This window comes from Papio anubis, chromosome 12 (genome assembly GCF_008728515.1).
Source record: "Papio anubis isolate 15944 chromosome 12, Panubis1.0, whole genome shotgun sequence".
NCBI lineage: Eukaryota > Metazoa > Chordata > Mammalia > Primates > Cercopithecidae > Papio > Papio anubis.
Window position 1 is genome coordinate 40,267,124 of NC_044987.1, and position 20,730 is coordinate 40,287,853.

At 43.3% G+C, this 20,730-nt stretch overlaps 2 protein-coding genes across 2 annotated transcripts in view; one reads left to right on the forward strand and one right to left on the reverse strand.

Annotated features, from left to right (window-relative positions):
- PANX1 (pannexin 1) overlaps positions 1-20,730 on the reverse strand; it is a 59,986-nt gene that overhangs the window by 33,262 nt on the left and 5,994 nt on the right. The window lies entirely within an intron of this gene.
- Positions 13,367-20,730, forward strand: part of LOC116269817 — a 36,474-nt gene continuing 29,110 nt past the window's right edge. Inside the window, exon 1 of the mRNA XM_031653957.1 lies at positions 13,367-13,457. Coding sequence (XP_031509817.1) covers positions 13,367-13,457 — 91 coding nt within the window. The remainder of the gene's footprint in view (positions 13,458-20,730) is intronic.

Genomic DNA, 20,730 nt, shown 5'->3' on the forward strand with positions numbered 1-20,730 from the left:
ATCTAGCTTCAGCTTTCTACATATGATTAGCTAGTTTTTCCTTTCTCCCAGAAAATCAATGATAAATAGGGAAATCCTTTCCCCAGCTTCTCTTTGTTTTTACTAGGTTTATCAAAGATCAGATGGTTTTAGATGGTGGTTGGCCTCTGAGGGCTCTGTCTGTCTCCATTTGCCCAAATCGCCTTGACATCACCGTGTACCATGCTGTTTTATTTTACTGTTCCTTGTAGCCTTTGTTTGTGTGCATGATGCCTCCAGCTTCTTCTTTTGGCTTAGGATTGTCTTGGTAATGCGAATTTTCGGTTCCATGAATTTTGGTGCTAGTTTTTCCACCCTGGAGGAAAGCCACCGGCAGCCGATGGGATAAAATGAACTACAAATACCAGGGTAGTATGGTCACGTTTATATTTATCTTTCCCTCATCCGGCTTATGCGGAACGTTCACTGCTGTAATTTTTATTTTAAACACCATGGGGTGTCAGCGTTCTCCTTGAAAGGTCCTTTTACATCCCTTGTAGGGTGCCGGAATCCTTGCGTATTTATTCTCTTTGAAGCTTAAATTGCAGTTCGGGAGTTCATTCATGACTTAATGTTGTTTCTCTGTTATTGGTGCAAGCAAGGTGTGACGGTATTGATTTTGTATCCTGAGATTCTCGCTTGGCTGCCACAAGGCCAGACGGGCCATTAAGCGGGCTTTTCAAATATACAACTTCGTCAACCGCAGTAGGCACACACCTTTCCCCACTCTGAACACCCTTTTTATTTCTTTTCTCTTCCGCCGGATTGGTTCTGGCTGGTAGCCTCCGCCACTTAGGTTTGGCTGTGGAGTGGTGAGAGGGAAGCATCCCTGTCTTGCATCATCAGTTTCGGTTGAATGCTTCCAGTTTTTGCCCAGCAATATACAATGGGTTTTCCATTAAAAAACAGCCTGGCTGTATTTCTGGAGATACATCCATCATATCATGTAGTTTATTTTATGTTTTGCCGGCCAAATGTCAATGGTCGCCCCATTGAAACAACTCCTATGTGATCTTTAACCGTGTCCCTGCCTGTACAGTGACGGCGTCACGACTCCGGCTTATGGAACCCAAGTCTCGGCATCCCGGTGAATAGCCTGCACAACCTCGACCCTGGTGATGTTTTCGATGCCATGGACCGTCAAATACCACTGAGACGGCACCGGGATATTCATCAGGGAATGGTCTCAAACTCTTTTGGCTAGTTCTCGCCAGGCTTCTGGCATCTTCCCAGGATGATACAATCTAAATGAAAGCGGCGAGACTCCTCTTTCACGGACGGGAATGGAATTGCAAAGGAACGGCACTGAGTCTCTTCAACTCTGGTAGAATTCGCTGTGACTCCATTCGGTCCCACCTTTTTATTAGGGTTGCTCTATCATTGCCCTCGAACTCTAGAATTTGTTATTGGTCTATCTCAAGACCAACCCTCTTCAGTTTGGCCTGGGAGGCAACCTGCAGTTATATCCGCTTTCTCTTAGATTTTCTAGCCTACTGCAAGGGAGTGCTCGGTATTCCTCTTGAGGCAGCTAGATTCTGTGGATCGGTGGGCACATCCCCTTGACATTTTGCTTGCACTACTTTGATTTTTCTCTTTCTTGGCTAGCCCTGCTAGTGGTCTATCAATTTTGTTGATCTTTCTAAAATCCAGCTCCTCCCGGGACTACTGCTTTGCAGTGGAATCTGAGGGTCTGCAATGGTACATACATTTGAGATGGAGTTACTCTGCTTTAGTTCTGACTTCACCAGCCATGGCAATGTATTCTTCATTCTTTCGAACCCTCATGAAGAAAGCTCCTGCCTTGCCAGAGACTAAGAGATTGTAACCCCTGGCTTGCTCAGCCTGCTTGTAGACTTCACCATCCTTTATTTTGAGCCCATGCCCTCGCAATGAGACATACCCTGAATACTAAGTCACACCCCCATTGGCCTCTGACTTTTATCCAATTTGCCATTCAGGTCTTTTAATCATACTGGCCCACTTCCACATTTAAAGTTAATATTAAGTGTGTGAATTTGATCCTGTCATTATGATGTTAGCTGGTTATTTCGCCAGCGATGCAGTTTCTTCCCAGCACTAGTGGTCTTTTACATTTTGGTACTTTTTAGGCTGGCACGTTAGCGCAGAAATTCCTTTCCATGTTTAGTGCTTCCTTCAGGAGCTCTTGTAAGGCACACCTGGTGGTGACAAAATCTCTCATTTGCTTGTCTGTAAAGGATTTTATTTCTCCTTCACTTACGAAGCTTAGTTTGGCTGGATATGAAATTCTAGGTTGAAAATTCTTTCCTTTAAGAATGTTGAATATTGGCCCCCACTCTCTTCTGGCTTGTAGAGTTTCTGCCGAGAGATCTGCGGTTAGTCTGATGGGCTTCCCTTTGTGGGTAACCTGACCTTTCTCTCTGGCTGCCCTTAACCTTTTTTCCTTCATTTCAACTTTGGTGAATCTGACAATTATGTGTCTTGGAGTTGCTCTTCTCGAGGAACACCTTTTTGGCATTCTCTGTATTTCCCGAATTTGAATGCTGGCCTGCCTTGCTAGGTTGGGGAAGTTCTCCTGGATAATATCCTGAAGAGTGTTTTCCAACTTGGTTCCATTCTCCCTGTCCCTTTCAGGTACACCAATCGGACGTAGATTTGGTCTTTTCACATAGTCCCATATTTCTTGGAGGCTTTGTTCATTTCTTTTTACTCTTTCTTCTCTAAACTTCTCTTCTCACTTCATTTCATTCATTTGATCTTCAATCACTGATACCCTTTCTTCCAGTTGATCGAATCAGCTACTGAAGCTTTTGCATGTATCACGTAGTTCTCGTGCCATGGTTTTCAGCTCTATCAGGTCATCTAAGGTCTTCTCTACGCTGTTTATTCTAGTTAGCCATTTGTCCAATCTTTTTTCAAGGTTTTTAGCTTCTTTGCGATGGGTTTGAACATCCTCCTTTAGCTCAGAGAAGTTTGTTATTACCGATCTTCTGAAGCCGCCTTCTCTCAACTTGTCAAAGTCATTCTCTGTTCAGCTTTGTTCCGTTGCTGGCAAGGAGCTGTGTTCCTTTGGAGGAGAAGAGGCGCTCTGATTTTTAGAATTTTCAGCTTTTCTGCTCTGGTTTCTCCCCATCTTTGTGGTTTTATCTACCTTTGGTCTTTGATGATGGTGACATACAGATGCGGTTTTGGTGTGGATGTCCTTTCTGTTTGTTAGTTTTCCTTCTAACAGTCAGGACCCTCAGCTGTAAGTCTGTTGGAGTTTGCTGGAGGTCCACTCCAGACCCTTTTTGCCTGGGTATCACCAGCCGAAGCTGCAGAACAGCAAATATTGCAGAAAGGCAGATGTTGCTGCCTGATCGTTCCTCTGGAAGCTTCGTGTCAGAGGGGCATCCGGCCGTATGAGGTGTCAGTCGGCCCCTACTGGGAGGTGCCTCCCAGTTAGGCTACTCGGGGGTCAGGGACCCACATGAGGAGGCAGTCTGTCCATTCTCAGATCTCAAACTCCGTGCTGGGAGAACAACTACTCTCTTCAAAACTGTCAGGCAGGGACATTTAAGTTTGTAGAAGTTTCTGCTGCCTTTTGTTCAGCTATGCACTGCCCCTAGAGGTGGAGTCTACAGAGGCAGGCAGGCCTCCTTGAGCTGCTGTGGGCTCCACTCAGTTTGAGCTTCCCAGCCACTTTATTTACCTGCTCAAGCCTCAGCAATGGTGAGTGCCCCTCCCCCAGCCTTGCTGCCACCTTGCAGTTCAATCTCAGACTGCTGTGCTAGCAGTGAGCGAGGCTCTGTGGGCGTGGGACCCTCCGAGCCAGGCGTGGGATATAATCTCCTGGTGTGCTGTTTGCTAAGACTGTTGGAAATGTATTAAGGTGGGAGTGACCTGATTTTCCAGGTGCCGTCTGTCATGGCTTCCCTTGGCTAGGAAAGGGATTTCCCCGACCCTTCGCACTTCCCAGGTGAGGCGATGCCCTGCCCTGCTTCAGCTCACACTCCCTGGGCTGCACCCACTGTCCAACAAGCACCAGTGAGATGAACCCAGTACTTCAGTTGGAAATGCAGTGGTCACCCGTCTTCTGCATAGCTCACGCTGGGAGATGTAGACTGGAGCTGTTCCTATTTGGCCATCTTGGAACCTCCCCTCACCCCCATATTACAGGTGAGGAAAGTGAGGTGTGAGGCACTGTGATCTCATGGCTAGTGGGTTGTGAAGCTGGGATGTCAACTCAGCTTTCTCTACCTTCTAAACACAAGGAAGAGGAGGTGAAAAGCATAAATTATTAAAGAAATTCAGGTCAGAGATGGAAGGATGAGAAGGAAGGAGCCAGGAGAGAAAATCCTGGGGTTGCTGTTCTGGAGGCACAAAGGGAAAACAGAGAATATGATAATGATTATATCAAGTACAATCATTAGCATATACACACTACTTTAAAAGTCTGCAAAATGTTGTTACTTTATAAAACAAAAAATTGGTTTAATTCACCTTAATGTAAATTGTAGACCCACATACCCCATACATATGGGATCCAAGTAGATTATATTACAACCCATAAAGCACCAAACTTGAAAGGTCTGGTTATATTTTAACGTTGCCAAAAGATCTGAAAACTACTCTATTATAAATTCTCAGTGAGAAAAATCATACAAAGAGGATCCTGAATGTGTGGTGTAGAGAAGAGATAGACAGTGGTCAGCTCTGAAAACAAACACAGAAAAGCAACAAGCACTCAGAAGGATGAAACAGGTCTGAATTTGTTTAAAGTACCTCTAACCCCAACATAATAAGACCAAATGACGTTTGCCCTGAAGGATATTCTGGCCCAATACTTACAGTTCCCAACTATCATAAAATACAGTAATGTTACAAGAATCTCAGAATAACTTCTCTTACTAAAAACATGCCAAATTCCTCTCCTTTTACCTTTCCAGCAGACTTCAATCCAAACCCATCTTTAGCTTCAAACACATGAAATTAAATACATTCTGGAAGTCCCAAATTGTCCATTACTACCTTCACTTTTCCTCTGCGGGAACTGACTCTGAAGCACATGCATGTTTTAAACCAGTGAGAAAATATAAGTACCCTCTGCAGCCCAAACTAAAAAATGGAATTGAAATACTTCTTCTTCTTTTTTTTTTTTTTTCCTTTAAACCACGTTGGTTCACCAGGTCTTTCTTTCCCACAGCTAAGCCTGGCTTTTAAAGAAAACACATCAGGGCTAACACCTGCTCCTTAGCTAAAGCTGGGCATCATCAAATGTTTCCTTTTAAATGAGTTACAAGAAGCCCCAGATGCTTCCCTCCCCATTCCTGTTGAATAGAGCAACAAATAACTCCAGGGCATTTTAGAATGAATGGTGTGCCCCTGTGAGTCCAATAATCAGATATGGCACTGTCAAGACAGCACTGCCCTCACCAGACGGAGGGAAGAATTAATAGTCTGTACCTGCCAAACGCATGGTCCAAGGTGTGACCACTCAACCCCACAGTCAAAGAGAACAAACGACCACGCTGCTGGGCCTCAGAAGGCAACCTACGAGGCTTATCTAATTTAATTGGGAATGATGGTGTGAGCAACGCAGCCTGCTACATGCAGGAACAGAAATGAGGAGGCTGGGCTGCAGATGACAGCCACAAGCAACCACAAAGACAGGATGACACCCACAAGAACCGACAGACAAGACAAGTAGCAGTTTAAGGGGTTTCCTCCCTGTGTTAGCAAGTCCAGTCCCTCGCACACCCACAAGGTCTAAACCACACAAAAACCCCATATAATTCCAATGTAAATGTCACCACTGTCTAGTGGAAAAAAAAGTTCATGACCTGGGTACCAAGTAAAAAAGGCATCAGAAGAACTCAATGGTATATTAAGATGAAAGTACTGGATGTATTTAAATATATACTTTTTACTTTTGTCATCAGATTACAGATGATAAATACAGATTTTCAAACATACAGAAAATAATGTAACAGACACTTAAGAGTTTAAATCAATACTGACATTTTGCTCTATTTACCTCATCTTTTTAAAATTGAATATTTTATTTTGAAAATTTTTTCAGACCTACCAAAAGATTACAAGACTATTACAATGAAATCTGATATACCCAGCACTTAAATTCAACCAGTGTTAACACTCTGCCACACACACTCTCTCTCTATGCATATATAATATATCCTTTACTTTTCTGAACCACTTGAGAGTTAGTTGCAGAGATCATGACCCTTTACTCTCAAAAGTGTGTATCTTCTAAAACAAGGATATTCTCTTTAAATAATCTAGTGCAATTACCAAAGTTCTTAAAATACCAGATACAAGCGATTATCTATAGTTAGACCTCCCAAACAAGCCTTATAGCAACTGTTTTTTATCCAACCAGGATCCAGTCCTGCCCTACACACTGCATTAGTTGTCCTATCTCTGTAGTCACCTTATCCTGGAATGGTTCCACAGTCTTTCTCTGTCATTTATGACCCTAACATGTGTGGTGAGCATCACCTGTTTAATGCAATGCTCCTCAATTTGGGTTTGTCTGATTGTTTCTCCACACTCCAATCCAGGTTCTGCATTGCTGGCAGGAATCCCGAGGAAGGGCTGTGGGTCCTCAGGACAGCACCCCAGAAGCATCGGATTACCTTTCCCCCATAACTAGGCGATGTCCGCTATGGTGGGCACTTAGTCAATGTGCTGTCTGCTAGGTCTCTTCTGCCGTAAAAGTGCCTTTCCCCCTGTGCAATCATAAGTGGTCTGTGGAGGGACCCTCGGAGACAGGGTCAACATTGTATCCCAGAACACACTTTCACCCAGTGGTGAATCAAATACTTTAAATGTGGTTGCAAAATAAAGATTCTTTTTCCAACTTGATTCGTTCCTTCTACATGTATTAGTTGCAATGGATTAAGAGGAGCTTTCTCTTAATTTTTTACTATCAATATGGACTCATGTAATCCTCTGTTATTCAATATTTTATAATCCATTACTGTTATTCACTATGATGTTCAAATGGTTCCTATCAAACTAGCTCCTGTGTCCTTTGACATGTTCCCCTCAGTTCCTGAGCAGTCCCATGCATCCTGGTACAAAATGTTCTGGGCTTGTCGTGTACTTTCTGTTTCCACTCCACAATTGACCACTTCCGCAAAAAGCTCTGGGTTCCTTTTGGTAGGTAAAGAAATTTTAAAACCATTATTTGGGTGCTCGACGTGCTCCTTGTTACTAAGATGTCATTGTTCCTAGGCCCTTCAGCAGAAACTAGAAAAGAAATCTCTTATAAAAAATTGTAGGGCCGGGCGCGGTGGCTCAAGCCTGTAATCCCAGCACTTTGGGAGGCCGAGGCGGGAGGATCACGAGGTCAGGAGATCGAGACCATCCTGGCTAACATGGTGAAACCCCGTCTCTACTAAAAATACAAAAAAAACTAGCCGGGCGTGGTGGCGGGCGCCTGTAGTCCCAGCTACTCGGAGGCTGAGGCAGGAGAATGGCCTGAACCTGGGAGGCGGAGCTTGCAGTGAGCCGAGATCGCGCCACTGCACTCCAGTCTGGGTGACACAGCGCGAGACTCCGTCTCAAAAAAAAAAAAAAAAAAAAAAAAAAAATTGTAAATTGAAACAGAAACTTTTACTTCTAATCCACTACCACTGGGTTCTTCATCTTCCCCCATCCCTTGTTTGTTCTTTCTTCTTTCACAGCGAGAATCCTGGCTCCCAACAGTATCTATAGTTATTCATTTACTCAATCCCAAACTGTACACAAAATAATTTCAGAATTCTTAAAGCAAAGGTAGTTTCTGATTTTTCATTTTAAAAGGTTTAGTCTGGACACTATGTCAATAACTATCTGGGGTCAAGAACAGAAGCAGAGACCAGACAGGAATCTATTGCAATAACTCAGGAGATGGTATGAAGACACAGTCACAGCACATGTCTGCAAGGAATCTCTTCTATCACCTCTAGGTCCGAGCCTGGCACAGGCTGAAGATTTTGGTTCCATGAAATGAAGATGAATGCAAAAAGCTAGATGGAAGGCATAAAAGAAAACCAAATATCTCTGCTACACAACTACTGATATGTTCACAAACATGTTCTGCAAAGTCATGAAAGTAACAGTGCTTATGGAGCATATAGGTTTGGGGCAGATCACTGGAAAATCTACGCAATTTTTTTTTTTTAACCAAGAGCACTAGAATCCTGATAAAAACACGCTTGCACAATCAAGGGGTATATAAAGAAAGGTTGAGGCTGCCGAGCTACACACGTAAGGACTAAATGCACAAAGAGCAGAGAGCACTGTATAACAGCATTTCTAAGATGGAGCACATGGTCAAACAAAGCCAAGGGGAAAGTGGGGGGAGAAGGTGCAGACAGGCCATGGGGGCTGGGTGGAGTGGAGAAGGATGGGCACTGTGGAATGCAAGGCCAGCCCGTAACACAAGTAGCAGCAAGAAAGGGCCAGCACCAATCTCCCCAGAAGCCTGGTCCTGAGCTCTAGGCCCAAGTTCATTAAAAACCACAGAGCTGACAAGACTAGCCACCTATAGTCAATGGCTGGAGTGTGAGAACCCTACCCAGAGCGCCTAAGGCTGCTCTGTGTGGAGTTGGAAAGACTGCTGGCAAGCTGGAGGGGACTGGCAGCATGGTGTTCACCTCGTGGGGACAGAAGCTGGAACCATGGAAGGAAAGGGCCAGATCAAAAAAATGACATCATCAAAAATGTCACAACAGGAATGTGACATGTGAGAGCTGGGAAGTGAATCCTTGCAGCAATCCCAGACTGGTCACATGTTCCCTAGAGGAAATGTGCTTGGTCTTGGTTTTTGCATTATAAGAAATGAATGATGGAAAAAAATGGGGGAGGGGGAGGAAGAGGGATTGACTTCAGAAAAATGTTAAAGGAACAGACTATTTAAGGTCAAGGGGCAGCTTTAATAGACTTCTTCAAGCAGAAGAAAGGTTAGAACAAAATTACTCTTCAGCTGGTCTTCACTGACACAAAGGCCTAATGTGCATGAAACAAGTGGAAATCCAGTTAGATATGGGTGAGGGGGACTGGGCACCATGGGTCACCCCTATAATCCCAGCACTTAGGGAGGATTGCTTGAGGCCAGGAGTTTGAGACCAGTCTGGGCAACAAAGTGAGACCCCGTCTCTATAAAAAATTTAAAAATTAGCTAGTCGTGGTGGTGTGTGCCTGTGGTCCCAGCTACATGGGAGTCTGAGGCAGGAGGATCACTTGAGCCCCAGAGGTCAAGGCTGCGGTGAGCCGTGTTCACACCACTACACTCCAGTCTGGGCAATATACAGAGACACTAGACACTGTCTCAAAAAAAAAAAAAAAAAAGAAAGATATGGAGAAGGGACTTTTGGCTTTAAAGGGGAAAAGTTAGGTAAGTCTTCTATAAACAGAGGTTCTCTGGAGTCTTTATTCCTGAATGTTGCTTTAAAAAAGATTCTACTATATTCAACAGACATTCAGTTTTCTCTTTTACTTCCCAGCAACTTAACCTCTCTGAGGTTTTCTCATTAGTAAAACCTCATAGAATTCCTATGAGGGTTAAATAAAATGTCTGCTATAGTACCAGCACACAGTAAGAATTCAGTAAATGGGAACTAGTATTTTTATTTCTTTGTCAGGCACCATAGTAAGCACTGGAGATAGAAGAATGGAGGGCTCCTTTGTCGCATCCTCTATTATTTTCTTCCGTGTACTTATCATGAATTTCATATTTATTTGTTTACCCATCTGTCTTTTCGTCTAAAATACTAGAGCAAACACATCATGAAAGCAGGCCTCCTTGGATAACCGGGATCTTAGATTTAAAGGGGCCATAGCCTGAAACCAGATCCAACTTCATTAAGTCCTTCTGCATCATCTCTCCTTCAAAGATGCCTTTTAAAAACTGGGTTTTGTAGTTCTTGCAACAAAGAAATCGTTTTGTGTAGGACAAGGCCTTGAGTGTTTAAATTCAGTACTGAATCAAAGATTAGTGACTCTGGCAACATGAAAAGGACTTACAATGACTGTTACTATTATGTAGACAACTGGTCATGAGACCTCTTTGCAAACAAGGGCATTCTAAATAGACAAAAACCCATGACAGATGCAGATGCTAGAATGGCAAATGCTTTTTCAAGGAACCTCAAAAAAGAAAAGGGACACCCACACTTTTTCATCAGAGCTGGGTATTTAATGCCACACGGCCTTTGTGCCAGCAGCACGCCCTCCCCAGGGCTCCATTCTTCCCGTTTCTACATGGGGCAACAGAGCACAGGTATTCTCCCTAAGGCACTCAGCTCAACAGTGTGGAGCTTAACCCCAAAAGCATTCACTGGGCATCTACTATGAACATGGTACCATATGCAACGCAAGGGATTCAAAGATAAAGAAGACATGGTCCCAGCCCTCCAAGGACTTACAGTCCGGTGGAGGCAGTCAAGGATATAAACCACCAATTATTGTAGATGAAAACAACTCACATAAGGGTAATGGTTGAACCATGACAAATGCTCATATTCAAAGGAGGAGAGGAGGGAACCCAGGCTAGGAAAACAGCACAAGCAAATACTGAGTCTTTAAAGCTGACAGCCCATTTAGGACAGGAAGCAGACCACTGTGCCCAGAGCACACAGTCAAGCTGGGGTCAGATAAAGGACATCCTGGGGTGGCAGGCTGGTAAGTCCAGACTTAAATTTATGAGTAAAGGCAAGGAGGGTTTGGCAGGTGAGGGTGGGGAGCCGTGTTTTACGTTTTCAAGTCCCCAGTGGTGCTATAATCCATACGCCCACGTTCCTAATGACCAGCTGAGGCTGCGATGCTGAACCGAGGGTGAGGTTGGTGGTGGCGCTTAACAGACTAGGCACCCTCCCCAGCAGGAATCCAAGGGATGGGGAAGATAATCCCAGGGCGGCAGAGCCAGAGACCCAGGACAAACCAGCAGCTTCTGAGCTGGGCTGTGAGCTTGCCCCATGCAGTCCTGTTTCCCTTAGATATACGACAGGAAGGGGCAGAGAGCACACAGCAGTGCCTGAGAACCCAGGCTCTGGAAAGAACAATGCACTCCAGCCCCACTCTGTGTGCCCCAGACACATTCCCCAACCCCAGCAGCCCCAGGTCCTCACCTGCCAAAGGGTCAAAACAGGATTAGGGGATGTTTAGCAGCTAACCTGAGCTGAGTGCTTCCTCCGTACCAGACACCGTTCCAGTGCTTCACGTGCTAATTTATTTAATTCTCACCCTGTGACACAGGTGAGAATTCTATCACTGCCCCATTTACTGACAAGGAGGCTAGGCACTGAGAAATTCCAGAATTTGTCCAAGGTCTCACAGTGAATGTGTGCTGTGCCAGAACTGGAACCCAGGAAGTCTGGCTTTATAACTCATGCCTTAATCACTATTCCACACAGTCTCTCAAAAATGAAAATCGATTTTGAAGGATTGGTGCTGGGAAAAACATCATGCTTAAAGGACCTCACCACAAGGTCATTCATTGACTGGGGCTAATATACGGTGGCTGTTAGTTAATGCTGGTCCTAAGGACAGCAGGGGAAGGCACCAAGAGTGAATGCCTGAGTGCGGTGGGGCCTCAGTAGTGTTCCCCCTTGGGACACCTACTGCTTTGGCTGTCTACCTCCAGGGCTCTGGCCAGGCCCCTAGGGACTTCTCACAGGCCCTCAGCAGACAGGACTTCCTGTTCTGCCAGGTACTGAAAGCCAACTGCTAGGACCCATCCAGGACTAGGCACCCACACCAGACCTGATCCACGGCTGCCAGGCACAGCCCTCCTCCTTACCGTACACTGGGCTGGCCTGGCTTGGAAAGCTGTCATGAAGCCTCAGAGCAGACTCACTGATGTGACCAGCTCAGGTCCCTCCCAAATCAGCTCCAGCATCCCTGGGACAGGAGGGAGGAATCGGGCATGCCTATGGAGCTCCTGGTAAAGGCTCCTGATAAATTTTTAGGAAACAAAGTACCACGATGGATTCCAAGATACCAAGTCATGCACCATACAACAGTGTTTCAGTCAATGAGGGACTGTGTATAAAATGGTGGTCCTGTAAGATTGTAATGCCATATTTTTACTAGAGTAAAAATATTTTCTGTGTTTAGGTATGTTCAGATACACAAATACTTACCATTGTGTTACAACTGCCTACAGTATTCACAAGTCTGCAGTCTAAAAACAAAACTATGCCATCTAGGTTTGTGTGTTTGCTCTGGTGTTTGCACAACAATGAAATTGCGAGATGACTCATTTCTCAGAATGTATCCCATTGTTAAAGAATGCTCTATTAGTCAAGGATCTCTAAAGGGACGGAACTAATGGAATAGATATACATGTGTAAAGGGAAGTTTATTAACTCACAGGATCACAAGGTCCCACAATAGGCTGCCTGCAGGCTGAGGAGGAAAGAGTCAGTCTGAGTTCCAGAACTGAAGAACTTGGAGTCTGATGTTTGAGGGCAGGAAGCAGCCAGCACAGGAGAAAGATGTAGGCTGGGAGGGTTGGCCAGTCTCTCTTCACATTTTTCTGCCTGCCTATATTCTAGCCTTGCTGGTAGTTGATTAGATTGTACCCACCCAGATTAAGGGTGGGTCTGCCTTTCCCAGCCCACTGATTCAAATGTTAATCTTTTTTCAGTATTAACCATCACAGATGCATGACTGTGTAAGACAGTGCCGATCCTCCAAGCTCACACAAGTCAGTAAGCCCAAACTTACTGAAATAGCTCCTCTTTCATCTTCCACATCCGCTTCTGGTTCTGTCTAATCCATCTTCCATGAAGTATCTGGGGTGAGATTTTTAAAATATGAATTTGATCATGTCACTCACAGTTAGAAGCCCTACAGCTGCTCACTGGATAACTCTAAAATCCAAATCCCACAAAGCCCTCCTTGATCAGACCCCTGACCGTCTCTCTAATCGCTTTATACCACTCACTCTCCCCCTACTCAGGAGGTTCCAGAAACACTGATTCTCTTTCAGATTCTCCAAGAAAGCATTTTCATTTTTCCCCAAGAGGCTTCACAATGCTAGGGATGACACAGCTGGAGTGCTGCTTCCTCAGCAAGCCACCCCCAAGGCCCCATCTGGGTGAGGCTTCCTCGCCATGGCAATTGTTCCAAAGCTCTGATCACAGCCAGAGTTCCGAAATGACTGAGGAGCTGTCTCCCCTGCAAGGCCACGAGCTCCCAGGACCAAGTCTGCCTTCTTCACCATGGGACCCTAGCGTACAGCAGAATGCTCAATGCATACATTTCCGATGAAGGAGAACATGAATGAACGTAGACAACAAATGAAAAAGAATCATTACCATCAGGCAGGCATGAGCTCTAGTGCCCACATCGGAAGTGCCCTGGAGTGCATCTGATAACGATGCCCTCCAATGCTACAGGGGACACTGATCCCAAGGCGAGTTGCCTTCTGGCCACACATGCTCCTTGCAGCTCTTCCTTGCTGTTAAGCAGTAAGTATCCTAAGAATGTGCCTTCAGTTCTTAAAAGGGCATCATTTTTCTGTTCCATTATTCATGTCAATGTGTGCAACAAAGAAAATCCGCTGAGAACATAAAGGCTTAGAATGTTTATTGAAAAGGAATGAGGCCTTATTAAGAAGAATGTCAAGATCATCGGCCTCTGGACTCTCCCTTATCTAAGGACACTGGGGACAGCAAGTCCTAGCATCAGCCAATGTCATCCCAGCGGAGCCTCCAGAGCCCGCTAAATGGCACCTGAATCTGAGTGGGAGCTGGAGAGAAGCATGAGGCCTCTGTCTCAGCTTTGTTGGAGGCTCACAATTTTGCAAAGTACCTTCATGTTGTAGAAGGTTAATTTACACTAGTTCAGCATCAACCAACATTTATTGAATACCAAGTACGTGTCAGGCTTCTTTCTACATATTATCTTATTAAAAGGGTTTCTGCAAATGACCCATCTGGTGTTGTCAGGGAGGAAATGTAAATCTCACCAACCAAGGGTACAGCCAAATAAGAATGTCTCTCTCCGAAAAATAACTTTCCCACACGGCAGCGGCTATGCTTTTTAAAAACTTAAGAACCCTTACATTAAATCATGAAATGTAGAGCAGATGTTAACATTTAAAAGAAAGATTTTTCTGGCAGACAATTTCACATTTCCTAATAAATAATATTTGCTAGTTGACTAAACAAGAAACAGAGAGCTCAGAAGTGAAACAACTAAGGTTTTTTGTTTTTTTTTTTTTAAAAAAAAACCCTTTAGCTTAAAAAAATTGATTAAAAAATAGTTAAGATGGATTTCAGAAGGAAGGGGTATTTCATAAGCCAAAGAAAACAAGTTGAGACCTGTCAGTCTCTCTAGGATCAAACGTCCCAGGCCAAAGAGTGGGCACTGGGGAGGGAGGCGGCAGTCACTAGACATCGCCAGGTGTCACAGCGAGCCCAGAAATGTGTGGCTCATGAAATTCTGGTGTAAATACGGAACTACAAGCTAAAACAATGAGATGTCATTTTAACCATTAAGAACGGCAAATTTAAAACTCTGAAACTATTAAGCATTGGTAAAGAAGCGGGGCGGAGGGTCTGGCCCGTGTTGGTGATGGGAGTATAAACTGGTATTCTGGAAGGCAGTTGAAAGTGCCTTTTCAATTTAAAATGTGCACAACTTTTGTCCCTCTGACTTCAAACTCCACTAGAGCAATGGTTCTCAAAATGTGGTCTGGAAACCCTGGAACCTGGACCTTTTCAGGAGGTTCACGACATTAAACCTATGTTCACGATACTGCGATGTTACTTACCTTTCTACTGTCATTCTCTCATGACTGTAGGCAGTGCACTTTTAGAGGCTACTGAGGTGGGTTATCACAACATAATGAACGAGAACCCAGAATCCAGTCATCTACTAGGAAATGAAACATTAAGTAGATTTTCAAAGATAGAAAACAATGCTACTCTTACTACTAAGTTTTTGTTTTATAATTATTTTTCATAAAAATATGTTATACCTGAACATGTAATGGATTTACTTCAAATCAATTAATAAATATTTTAAAATCTGTCAGTTTTCATTTCTAATATGATAAATACCAATAAACAACAAAAGCTCTTTGGAATCCTCAAGAAATTTTAAGGGTGTAAAGGGGTCCTAACACCAAAATGTTTGAGAACCACGGCTCTAGAGAAACACATTCTGCATGAAGAAGTACATGCAAGGATGTTCACTGAACCACTGTTTGTAGTAGGAAAAAGTGGAATGAACGTACTAGTCCATAAACAGATGGTTAAATGAACTGAGGTATAGTCACATCATGGAAAATTGTGGCACATTTAAAAAGATCAGGCAGATCTGCATGCACTAACATGAAGATATCTCTGGGACATACTAAAGATAAATGAGCAAATTGCAAAAAAATGAGCACTGTAAAAGAATATGCACTAAACGGGAACAGTAGTTACCTCTGGGGAAGAAACTGAGATTGAGGTGTGTCCACAAAAAAGGGTAGGGCTTTAATTTTTCCTCTTAATGTCTGAACTTTGACATATATAGACATTTGGCAAATTAAAATTAATCTGGAAAATTCCCTCCACTGCCATACCAGCAGTAAGGTGGGGGGACCTGCTGGGACCAATGCAGTGAGCACCCCAGGACAGCCATGGGGTGCCCATAATGGGTCTGTCTCATTAGCTGAAGCGCCAAGTCCATGTATAGCCTATTTATTCTTCATACTAAAATATTCACCACCTTCTGAACCGATCTCAAAGTTGTAATCTTTTTCAAAGCATTTCTACTCTATTTAGCCCATCCATTATCTATCACAGCTTCCCAAAATTACAAGAACAGCAGTAATAGAACTTCTGACCAACCAGCTGTAAATTGAGGAGTCCCACAACCGCTTCCTAGGGTTCATTCATTTGCTAGAGTGACTCACAAACTAAGGCAAACCCTTTACTTACTACTGTCAATTTACGAAAAAGGATCTTTTAAAGGATACAAATGAACAGATGAAGAGATACACAGAGCGAGGTTCAGAAGGGTCCTGAGTGAAGGAGCTTCTGTCCCCATGGAGTTGGGATGCACAACCCTCCCAGCGTGGATGTAACCTGGATGCCCTCTGAACCCTCTCCCTGGGTTTCTATGGAGGCATGGTTGTAGATCATGAGCCACCAGTGATCAACTCAAGCTTCAGCCCCTCTCCCCTCCTGTGAGGTCGGGGGTTGGGGCTGAGAGTCTCAACCCTCTAATCACATAGTTGGTTCCCTTGGCAACAAGCCTGGTTCACAAGGCTACCCAGGAGACCACTGCCATCAGTGACCTCATCAGCAGAGTGCTGGGAAACCAAAGACCAAATATTTATTATATATCAAAATAGTGTTCCTCATTACTATAATATTTTTAAAAGTCCAATAGTTAGATAGCCTGACAAGTTTCCAGTAAGGATCCTGCTGATAATGATGCTCTTCCATTAATTCAAGAGCCTTTTAAATATTTAATATATTATGACAAATTAATCTAAGGAGATATGACAATTGGTGTCAAGCAAGTCACTCACTTAGATTGCTGAGCTTCAGTTTCCCTGGTCATGGTTCTAATATTTTATAACTGTAATTTACCTAGGTATCTACTCACATGCAAAAACAAGCCAGTATGAAAGCAGTGACAAAATGGATGGTCTGGTATTTTCATGAAAATTAACAGACCAGTGGAACAACATAAAAAGCCCAAAAATAGGCTCACTTACTTGAGTTGACTATATGATTGGGAAATCATCACAGATCAATGAATAAAGAACAGGTTCCTCAATAAATGACAATGAGGGGATGATCAGCTAGAGTCTTGACTTACAGCACCAAAAGAACAAAACAGACTGTAGAGGTAATGTTCAAATAAAATCATTAAAGACCATTTTAAAAAGCTGATAGATCTAAGGATGGGCTATGACAGTCTAATCATACTGGAACTGAAGAAATGATAAAAAGATGGGTAGTTTTAATGACAAAATAATTTCTGCTTATCAAAACTTATACTGTAAAGGTTACTGAGGGATGGCATTGGGGAAATGGGGATGGTTAATGGGCATAAAAATAGAAAGAATGAATAAGATCCAGTATTTGATAGCACAACAGGGTGACTGTAGTCAATAATAACTTAATTTTACATTTTAAGATAACTAAAAGAGTATAACTGGATTGTTTGTAACAAAGGATAAATACTTGAGGTGATGATATCCAATTTCTCCTGATGTGATTAGTACACATTGTATGCCTGTGTCAAAATATCTCCATACCCCATGAATATATACCTTTACATACCCATGAAAATTAAAAATTAAAAAACGAAAATGCTTAATATAAACAGAATTCAAAGGAGATTGACAACTGGAAAAGAAAATACAATAAAGGCTAGCTAGAAAATATTTGAAACATAGAAACAGTTAATAAAACCCATTGAGAAACCAACATCCCCTTGGAAAAATAAGCAAAAGATAAGAACAGACAATTCACAGAATCATATAAATGGAAAAAATACATATGAAAAAACATTCAGTGCTGTAACTGAATAAATGTGACTTAAAACAATGGCACACCTTTGTTCACCTATTAAACTGTGGACGATAATCCACCAACTTTTGCCAGCTGTGACGAAAGCCACTCCCTCAGCTGCGGGGAGAAGTGTCCATTGGGGGTCTATCCAGAGGGCAACTCAACCACACCGGCCAAGTCTTAAAAATGTCTGCGTATACTTTGACCTTGTAATTAGAATTATACAATCTATTGAAATACTGAGATCTTTAGAGAGGTGGTTTATTATATACAGGAGTGTTCTTCGCAATGCTATTTATATTACAAAAATTGTGAAACAGTTAAATTTTGACACATTTACACAACATTCTACATGACTGCCAACAAAAAAATCAAGTGTATGACAATTTAAGAACATGGTAACATGGCCTTGACTTAGGTGTCTGTTTTTTTTAAAAACTTTTTAAAAGTTACTGGAGAGAGATATATATATCTCCTGTACATATATTCCTGGGGGAAAATAGACCAAGATAGAATAGTGGCTATCCCAGGTGGTATTACAGATTTACCGCTATTTTCTCTTCTGTATTTTCTAGAGTAAGTTTTATCTTTATAATCATATAATATACATATATAAAATTTATATTTTAAAAAGGAGTGTGAGCTATATAGAGAATTTATATTAAAAAAAAAAAAAAAAAAGAGTCCCCTCCCCACCACCCTTTTCATCCCCTGCAGGTGTACCTGGTACCAAGCAGATGGCAGATTCTCTTTAGGCCCCCTTCTCCCCAAGCAACTAATGTCTCCCTGCTGCTCTCAGAAACCCCATGGCATGAAGCTGGGCCTGCCTCACCCAGAGATCCTAGCTCAGCCAGGGCAAATGCTCCCAAACTGCCTCCCCTTCTCTACTTTGGATCAAGGCCTCACTGCCTCAGTTAGGGGTTTGACAAGGATGCAATCCAAGGAAGCAACCACTGCAAAAAAAAAAAAAAAGGTGTTTGCATGGTTTTTTAAAGGGATGTTGCTAATCCAAACCTAGAGTCCATGAAGGTCCTAAGACCTATTTTCAGGTTTTATCTATTTGTCTATTATTATTATTATTATTATTATATTTTTTGAGACAGAGCCTCGCTCTGTCGCCAGGCTGGAGTGCAGTGGCACGATCTCAGCTCACTGCAACCTCCACTTCCCGGGTTCAAGTGATTCTCCTGCCTCAGCCTCCCGAGTAGCTGGGACTACAGGCACGCGCCACCACGCCCGGCTAATATTTTTGTATTTTTCGTAGAGACGCGGTTTCACCATGTTGGCCAGGATGGTCTTGATCTCTTGACCTCATGATCCACCCACCTCAGCCTCCCAAAGTACTGGGATTACAGGTGTGAGCCACTAGAAATGTGTAACAGCTCCCCCCACTCTTTCTTGCTCCTGCTTTTGCCATATAAGAAGACGTGCCTGCTCCCTGTTTGCCTTCCACCATGACTGTTTTCTGAGGCCTCCCGAGAAGCCAAGCAGAAGCCACTAGGTTTCCTGTACAGCCTGCAAAACCATGAGCCACATACACCTTTCTTTATAAATAACCCAGTCTCTGGTATTTCTTCATAGCAATGTGGGAGCCACCTAATACTTCTATGTATCAAGTTTTAAGGACACATGGTCCCTGCCCTAAATGAACTTACAGTATTCAACAAATAAGTATGCAAGTAATTACCTAAATTCAAGTTGTGGTAAATGTTAGAAAGGAAACTTAGAGTGTTATGAGAACATGCATCATGAAGTTCAACTTAAAGTTGCAATTCTACCCCCTGAAGGAGGCCCTTTCTTTCTTAAAACCAAGGGCACATCAAAATGCTTCTTCCAAACTTCTAATGCAGTCACATTTTGCGGGAGTTAGAGCTGGATAGTGTACAGGGCAGTGTTTTGTTTTGTTTTGTTTTGTTTTTCCACTTATTTCAAATAGGAACGCAGGAATGCAAAACTATTCTGGAAAATGATTTCGTCCTTCTGGAAACTGATAGTGCTGCAGTCTCCTTTCCTTTTAATGTTGGCAGGAGATAAATATTTACGAAGATTTTCATGCAAACAAGCTTTATGTGTGAGTAGAACTTTTGAGAGAATGTAAATGTCCATCATTAGTGGACTGCTTATATGAATTATAAGTATATTCTAAGCTATGGAATACTCTTCTATTATAAAACAGTGAGGTGACACCTACGTACTGGCTCGGAAAGCTCTCCAAACATACTAAGTGAGAAAAACAAAATAAGCTGTACACTTTATGTTAATACAGGCAAAGTACAGCAATAAGGCTGCACAAAGTGTCCACCTACCTTCAGCACATGGTGAAAGAGATTTATGAATCCTTTACCATGATAATGTATTTAGGTACTACTTGTACAAGAAAAGCATTAACAAAGTAAAACATGTATCCAACAGTAGACTCTCTGGACAGCACGCATCCTTCTGGAGGGGTTAGGAGTCTCTCTTGGCTCTTTGGTTAAGTGTGAGTTGAAGATGTTCTATTATAGGACCTATGCCATGAGACCCTAAATATTGGCCCACTCTGATAGACAACCCTGAAAAGAATCGATCTGCTTTGCCAGCTGGTACATGCTAAAAAGCAGCCTGAAGATATTCCCAAAGACAGGTCTAAATTCAGCCACAACAGAGTAGATAACTTAAGCCACCCAGTCGCTGACTCAGTTGCAGGAAGTGAAAGGGGAACTCCAAGTAAACCATATTGGAAGCAGCTGCAGTTATATCTGTCCTTTGGCTCACTGGGGCTGGTCCAACACCTGCCCTGTAATGATAGCAAAAGAGCAGTGCTTACTCAGAAAGACCAAGTCCTTCTCTGCCCAGAACGGTGGTTGCCCACTGGGAGGTCAGTCGGGGAGGGAGGCAGGGTCCCCGGCTGACCAGACACCCTTTCCCTAGTAGACTACTGGCTGCCCCAGCTCCCCACCTGGTCCAGCCAGCCAGACTCAGGGCAAGAAACACGCTGGCAGGAGACAGGGGCTCTCCTTCCCAGGGGATATGTGCCACGTGAGGCACCAGGGAATCAAAGCAGCCCCTGAGGCCTCGGGCCTTGTACAGCTCTAAGCACAGGGCACAGGAGGCCCTGTCAAAAGACCCCTTGAACATGAATCCCATTTAGAGTCTGGTCGTTGACAGTTTTGTCTTAATCTAGGCTGCTGTAAGAAAACCCCACAGACTGGGTGGCTTAAAAAACAGTTATTTTCTCACAGTC